Source organism: Dermacentor andersoni, chromosome 4 (assembly GCF_023375885.2).
Source record: "Dermacentor andersoni chromosome 4, qqDerAnde1_hic_scaffold, whole genome shotgun sequence".
In the NCBI taxonomy this organism is placed as follows: domain Eukaryota; kingdom Metazoa; phylum Arthropoda; class Arachnida; order Ixodida; family Ixodidae; genus Dermacentor; species Dermacentor andersoni.
The window spans coordinates 211,935,089-211,943,411 of record NC_092817.1 but is presented as its reverse complement, the minus strand read 5'-3'; the positions used below and the strand labels follow the sequence as shown (position 1 = coordinate 211,943,411).

The window sequence follows — 8,323 nt, the reverse complement described above, 5'->3', positions numbered from 1 at the left end:
GAATCTATAGATTTCTCGTGGAGGTAATGTACGCCTCTTTAAGTAATCCAGCTGAAGGATTACAGTTCTACCACAGACAACTATTAAGTTTCTGTAGTCCAGAAAAATATAACACTCCGTATAACATTTTTCGTTGTGTAGCGATCCAGGTTAACGTATACGTTCACATTTCACCCAAAGCTCGGTACACGAGTGTTTTCGCATACCGCTCTCATAAGAACGATGCCGGGAATCTGACTCGCGATAATGAGAATAACGTCATGGTCACTGAGTCACGGCAGCGGGTAAGGCACTACAGCGAGAACACGAACACTGTTGAGGAGAACCCGCGGATCATGAGCCTCGGCAAGCGCGCACCGTTGCCGCTGACATAGCTGCCTTGCGTGCTTGCACGAGCCAGGAAGTGCGCAGATCAGCTTTCGTCTGGCGCGACTCACTCGGCGGCTATCACTGCTTCCGTGACGTGCGCGATAAACGCGATCACGCCCTCGGCCCCACGTGCTCGGCAGTTGATCGGAGAGCACGGGACGGCGGCAGTCGCAAACACGAGTGGTAAACAAGGTTGGCATATCCCATATCTGCGACCACTTATCCGTGGTGTTCTGTTCTGTGTTGCGGCTTGCGGATACTCGGCTCACCTGTTGATCGTCGTTTCATTGTTGAAGATGGCAGGGATAATTTGGCTGTTCGCGGTGGCCACGATGAGCGTCGTCGATGGAGGTCCCGTGCTTTACGTGGAGCCTGAACAGGTTCACCTGTCCTATGGAGGTGAGAGAAACGCTTGCCTTTTGCTCTGATTGTGGGCATGCCGCTCACAATGTTCGGCGCTGCATCAAAGTTGCTCTGGTAGCCAGCACACGAATCGTTCAGCTACTGCAAAGCATCTCGGGGGCACAAAATGCAGCCTCCTCCGTGAGTCTAAGTAACTACTGTGCGCCTACAAATACTCAGCGATTGAAAAGCGATTCTTGGAACGCGTGGCCGCCGCCGCTTTTGTTCAGCAGTGATTCCTGAAGGGCCAGATGTAGTAACATTTTGTCAAAAAAGGCTGTCGCATTCATCGTGTACAACAGTGCATGATCTCGGTGTCACCTCGGCGGACCGGTGGCGCGAAAAGCGCCGGACGCCTAGCGCTCTGAGTATTGCGTTTCAATAGCAGAGCACTGTACGTGCGTTCGTCTGCGGTACTTCCGCTTCGTCTGTTGCAATGTTTATTCGTCTCCATTTTATATGGGTTCGCACTAGCGATACCTAGAGGCATCCTGCTGCTCTGAAGTGTTTTTGTCCGGGGCATAGCGGCATGGAGATTGCATGAAAAAGAACAAAATCATTACTTTGGTAAGTTACAATGGTCGTGTGCCAAGAAGTGTACGAAACAGACGAAAGTGGAAATTTCGGCGGTGTTACTAAAGCGATCACATCGAGTAAACTTGCCCCCAGAGACCACTTCACCGATGCTATCGGCATTTCATGCAGCAAGTGCGGCGATGTCCCCAATAACGCTGTCGCCTAAGCCATTATAGACAATTTTGTAAAGCCGGCTGTGTGGCTCCACTTTCGTTTTAGCGATTCCCTTGTCGATAGTGTGCCCCCTCTTTGTCATTCATCCGCCTTGGCTATAATACACTATATCCGGTTAAGTAGCTGAAAACTGCTTCCATTCAAACCATCACGATTCGGAAGCAATGCCTCAACCTTGTCGTTATTCCTGAACAAAACAAGATCCTCAAACATCACCCCAACGCTCAAACCTAGTGTTACATAAGTGCATAAAGTAAACATGGACTTCAATTTAACGCAATTTACCGCAGCATCCTAAAGCGAAACAGGCTAAAGAATAAAAACATGGTGCGAGATCTGGCTACAGGACCTACAGTAATCGTTTGCCAGCCTTTAACAGCTGAGCTAACGTTAGCTGGGGCACCCTATATAATTTACATGACAAGCGAAAATAACGAGTTTGGGAACTGCCTAGGCCGCTGTCTCCTGAATCATTTTATTTTACATTTAAAATGCGTAAACTTCTTCAAGCAATACAAATGCAGAACTCATAAAAGATTGTCATCGTAAATTTCTTTTTTTTCAGAAATAACTCGGGAGGTAAAGGATTAAAGATATGTGAACTCCAAGCAAATAAGTCTAGCTGCAACACAGAACATTAGTTGCCTGCTTCATTGACAACCTTAGGCACAACAATACATTTTACGGTTTCACACCTACTTACTTACAAATGTGGACAAAAATGAACGCTCTTTGGTATAACACAGCACTTGTAGTGCACAATAAATGTATGAAAATTCACTGGTAGCCTAAATATACTAATGTGAACCTGGACTAATTCAAGAGCAGGCAGCTTCACTCTCAGGTGGCTCATGAAACAGTATGCTGGGTCAAGAATCTTAGTGGAACAAGAGCGGTGACCATGGGCGCAGACTACCGTAGGGGGGGGGGGGGGGGGAGGCCTCCGGGCCCGAGCCCCCTCTGAAGATATCCGGGGGGGGGGGGGGGGCAGAACGCCCATCGCACACATGGGATTGATGGATGCTCCGCACCCCCCCCCCCTCCCGGCGATGCCGAAGCCTAAACCACCATGAAATTGGGATTACTAGTGTTCGGTTACCCACGCCATGAGAGGTTTCTTTTAAATTGACTCTACCTTTACATTTGAGATGTTGTTGTGGCTAAAAGCATACCTTGTGGTTAAAAGCATAAGTGTCAGCCGAGCACAGTCATTCGCAGCGACGGCAGGCCTTGAGGAGAACACGCACGCACTCCCTACCAAGCGCACGTTGGATAACTTGACCACCAACTAACCCGAAAATCCAGCCCCTGCAAAAATAATGCCTATCAAGCACCATTCTTTTCGCCTCATTGTCGCGTGCTTTCGTTCGCACTAATTAATGTGGATTGTGGACTTTACACGGAACACCACGGCGACGACGACTGGGAAAACTTGCCTGGAATCTCGACATGGTTGCTATCGGAATGAAACAATAAATATAGAACATGCGTCAAGCTCGCTTCTAACCCGGCATCCAAGTATATGCTATACATTCTCCGTATTAATTTTAACTCGTCATATGCTCTATTAGCTGATCAGCAAGGCAATTCACCATGCTCATATACATGCTCTCCTGCCTTTTTGTCCTTTGAATATATCACTGTCTTATTTATTGATTAACTTATTTGTTAATATTGTCACATAGTAGTGATGGTTAAGAAAGCAGCAAGACTGTGAATGACGAAACTTGCGTTTTATTGGGCGATCCTGTGCCCGCAAGAACAGGCTACACTCTAAGAACAATGAAAGTGGCGAAAACAGACAACGGATAGAACTATCGATAATATTCCAGAAACTTCCGATGCCTGCAGTCGCGTCCTTCGCTGAGCGATAACATTTGTTAAACGGTGATACGCGGTCATCCAAGAAACATAAAAAAGCACATGTATCAATGCCCCCTCTTGAAAAAGAAAAGTATTGTCTCGATGCTATAGCCACGAAAGCGAAACCACGCATAATAAAGAAAAACAACAAAACAACAAAAACAACAACACAAAAACAACAAAACTACAAAACAAAACAACAAAACAACAAAACAGGGAAACTATGTCCCTAAGTTCGTCAGCGGGCGTAGAAAGGCTTAAGACGTACCACGTGAACAACTGCAGGCCCTGCGCGGTGCCGCTGCGATTCCAAATGCCGTCCGGCACGACCTTATAGTCCATTACGCCAATACGTCTGATGATTTTGTAGAGTCCGATATAGCGGCGTAACATTTTCTCGCAAAACACTTGTCGGCGTATCAGAGTCCAGACTCGAACACGGTCGCCGGGCTAGTACCAGACTTAGCGTCGTCGAAGATTGTAGTGTCGGATGTCGGTCCTCTGCTGGTTCTTGACGCGCGGGTGGCCAGCTCCAGGGCTTATTCGCGGCGCTGGAGATAGGCGGCGGCGTTGAGATTCGCTTTGTCGGTGACTTGCGGCTGCATTTCGTCGAGAGTCGTCTTGGGGTTCCTGCTGTAAACCACGCATCCTGTCTCCCCAGCCTCCTCCGCTCCCCCATTGGCCAATCTGTTTCACGTGGAAGCAGGCGCCGCGCTTCTGTATATTTTTTTCTTTCCAGAGCGGAGTAGGCGCCGCGCTTTTGTATATTTTTTCTTTCCAGCGCGTGCCGACCTCCATTGTTGGGCCTGCGCGACGAAAGTACGGCAGGAGGACTGACGGAGTGCGTTGACGTAATAGAATGTGTTAGGACCAAGAACTTAATTGCGATGCCGTGCTGCTGCGCCCTCGGTTGCCGCAACAGACACAACGAGGGCAAAAAGCTTTTTGCTGTGCCATCCGGCGGGCGCAACGCAAAAAGAAGTGTGGATTCGCAGGATCCGGCGGGCTGACTTCGAGGAAGTGGCAAAGAATGCACGGCTTCGTGAAGTGCCACGGCTCCACACAACCTCTTGTTTTGAGCCTAGTTGACACCTTCCGCTTCCAAAAAGTGTATGTGTTCATGCTCTGCGTGGTTTTTAGCGAGTTGAAGTTTACTTTTTTTTCGAATGTGCTCTCTTTGTTTCATGTAGTTTTGTCTTGCGGTGAAAGTGCACGCATCTGCAGCTGGCCTGTGACATAGCAGCGACTCTATACTGTGTGTGTTTTGAGCTCCACGAGAAGTTAGCACATTCTCGATGATGACTTATGGATGCATTCTTTTAGCTTCGAATGTACGCCCGCATGTATTGATTTGGTTTGTGGTGATTAACCTTTTTAACATCCAGAAGCGACTAAAGCTCTGATGGAGGTCGTAGTGCATGGCTTCGGATAACTTTATCTAGGTCGCCAGGGGATGTTTAACGAGCACTTAATTTAATTAATTAATTTAATTTTTATAATTTAATAATACTGCAGGCCAATACTTTGGCCCAAGCAGGAGGGGCATATCGCAAACAAGAAAACACAGAAAAGCGTATACAATATGCAACATGAAATGAACAAAATGCACTAAAAGAAGCACAAATGATAACGTCAACATCGCTAACTTGCACAAAAATGATATTGCAATGCAGCCGTGAAATCTTTAGACTGAAATACACTAATGGGAAGTGAGTTCCAATTGTTCACCGTTCGGGGGAGAAAACTGTACTTGTAAGCGTTTGTTATCGCGAAGATCGGTGCAAGCAAATACTCATGACTGTGTCGTGTTCTCCTCGTAGAAGGCCGACATATGGAAGCTGGTAGCGTCATATTATTTTTTCCAGAAAGAGTGTTATGTAGTAGTACAAGACGATTAATTTTTCTGCGTATTTCGAGTCTCTGTATTCTATTTTGTAACATTATTGAGGACGGCGAATCCTTCCTGGCATATTTCCCGTAAATAAATCTCACTGCTTTTCTCTGTACTCGCTCAAGTTCTTTTGTCTTTCATGGTATGCGGGTCCCAGAGTTCGGAAGCATATTCTAACTTTGATCTCACTATTGCATTGTAGGCTAACATTTTAGTCCTTACAGGCGCGTTTTTAAGCTTTCTTTTTATGAACCACAATTTTTTAGCGCAGCTGAGCAAACATCCGAGATATGAGTTGACCATGTAAGCTTATTGTTGAGGGTAACGCCAAGGTATTTGTATTTGTCGACTTCGAGGACAGTTCTATTTTCAAGTTGGTACGGAAAAATGCTAGCAGATTTTTTTCTTGTTACGCGTAAAAGTACAGTTTTTTCCGCATTGAGCTCCATTCCCCAATTGGTCAGTGATTTCTGCAAGGCATCTTTGCAGCACAAAGTGATCATCATAGGACACAATTTCCTTGGAGATAAGACAATCATCCGCGTATAACCGTATGGACACATTACCAGGAATAACATCAATCAAGTCATTAACATAGATTAAAAATAACAATGGTCCTAGTACACTGCCCTGAGGGACTCCTGAGGTGACCTGACGTGCACAGGAAGTACAATTCCTAATATCAACAAACTGTTCTCTGTTTTTGCGATAAGCACATATCCACTGTATGATACCAAATGGGAGTCCAATTTTATCTAATTTATGTAATAGCTTTGCATGGGGAACTTTATCAAAAGCTTTGCTGAAGTCCAGAAAGAGCACATCTATTTGTCCAGATAAATCAAGTATGCGGGATAGCTCATGTACGGTTGTTACGACTTGAGTTACAGTGGAGAGTCCTTTCCTGAAACCATGCTGAAAAGGTGATAATATGCTATGATCTTTCAAAAACTCTTGTATAAAACCAGCGACAATGTGTTCCAACAGCTTACAACACGAGCTAGTAATAGATATAGGACGGTAATTTGAAACAGATTGGCGGTCTCCTTTCTTGTGTACCGGCACAACTCGTGCTTTACTCCATACTGATGGTATTGCACCTAATTTTAAGGATAACTGAAAAAGATTAGAAATGAATTCAGATAATTGCTCTGAATATCGCCTCAAGAAAGCATTAGGAATGTTATCGGGCCCAGCTGACTTCTTAATATTTATATTTAGAAGCAATGCCAGGACACCTTCGCGACTGATTAAAATAGTATGTACCGATGGGCTACTTGTACTGGAAAGTTCACACTGATCACGTTCTGTAAACACACTTTGAAAATATATATTGAAGTATTCAGCAATGCAGTGCGCATCCTCTATTTCAATTCCGTTGACGTTAATGCATTGTATCGGTTGTTTTCTCTGGCTTAGATGCAGCCAGAACTTTTTAGGATCGCTAGAAATAAATTCTTGAAGATTCAAGCTGTACAACTCATCTCTAGCCGAAATTACCTTTCGTGGTAAGTCTTGTTTCAGCTGCGTAATCTGCGGGGTTGTAGCTTTGTTCTTCTTTCTCGGCCTTTTTATTTTACGCTTGGTCTGAATAATATCTCGATTTATCCAAGGATTTAGGCGCTGTTTTCGAACTACTTTTAAATGGACAAAGTGCTCCGTACAGTACTTTACAGTCTCCTCAAAACGTTGCCATGAAAGTTCAACATTATTTTCGATTATACCAAGTTGTGTATCTAAATAATCTATAGTCGCAACATCATCTGCCTTAGTGAAATCTCTAATTGTTTTAACTGTTCTATGATCTTGGTGCTTCTGCGCAGGAGCTTTCCAGCAAAAAGTTATCAGCTTGTGATCTGATATACCAGGCTGGACCGTTGTTGTTCCATCAGAAAATACTTCGCTCAGGAATAGAAGATCGAGAATATTATTTCCATGGGTGTCACTATAAGCAGCCTGCTGGAGGCCTAGGCTGAACATAACATCTATCGCCAAGTCACCAGAAACCGATGAACCATAGTTTAAACGATTCCAGTTTAGACACGGTAGAATAAAGTCACCTGCTATTAAGTTTTTTCCCTTTAGTTTCAGAAGATGATCATACAACTGATGCATAAAAGAGTCATCAGCCCTTGGGGCCCGATATACAGAGCACAAAAAAAAAAAAACGACAGTCCCCAGATAGATACCTTCAAGAGTAAACTTTCGTGTTCCTTGATTTGATCTGCAACTGTTACATGAACACTGGATTTTGTTATGACTGCAATACCGCCACCGCGAGAAACCCTGTCTCTTCTGTACAGATGATAGTTCGGCGGAACTATTTCGTCGTCGCGAATGGCTTCGTGCAACCAAGTTTCCGAAATGATGCAGACATGGGGGTCATATAACAAAAGCAAATCTTCCAGCTTCTCTGTTTTATTTACAATACTTCTGGCATTGAATGACAGAAGCCGGAGCTGGTGCGCCTGCAAAACCTAGCTTTCGGACGTTGAGCTGTTCGCTCTATAATGTTGTTTGCGGCTCGGTGTACTGTCAGTTCCAGAAATCTGTTTACGGGAGTTGGAGGCATTATCCCAAGAGAAATACTGGTGATCAATTATCAGCTTATCGTGAATCAGCTGAACCTTTTTTCCGCTATCTTTGTCAGCCTTCGCACTAGTCCAAAGCAGTTTGCGTTTGCGCCGCGTGTCAGCGCAGTAATAATTCTGAATAGAAATGTTTGAACCCTTTAGCTTAAATGCGTTCTGCATGACTGAATGTTTTTCCGTGTAGTCCTGGAAATACACGATAATCGGCTTGCCATCTAACTCCTCGCAAGCCTATGCATTCTTGCCACCGACGAACAGCTCAAGCCCAATTTATTCAGAAAGACGTCGTTTAAAACCTTGTCACGTAAGAGCGACAAAGTTTCATTGGGAATTTCCGGAACGCCAAAAACTATCAGATTTGATCGCCTACTTCGATCTTCTAGGTCGATCATCTTGGCTTTCTGTGATTTTAGTATCTCTTCCATTTTACATACAGTTGGGACCAAGGTAGCAGCTG

The 8,323-nt window shown here is 44.8% G+C and overlaps 1 protein-coding gene across 1 annotated transcript in view; it reads left to right on the top strand.

Moving 5' to 3' along the window:
• Window positions 1-482: 482 nt before the first annotated feature.
• Window positions 483-8,323, top strand: part of LOC126538479 (acid phosphatase type 7) — a 182,767-nt gene continuing 174,926 nt past the window's right edge. Inside the window, exons 1-2 of the mRNA XM_072288022.1 lie at window positions 483-561; window positions 666-768. Of these exons, the coding sequence (XP_072144123.1) occupies window positions 666-768 (103 nt within the window). The 5' untranslated portion in view covers window positions 483-561. The remainder of the gene's footprint in view (window positions 562-665; window positions 769-8,323) is intronic.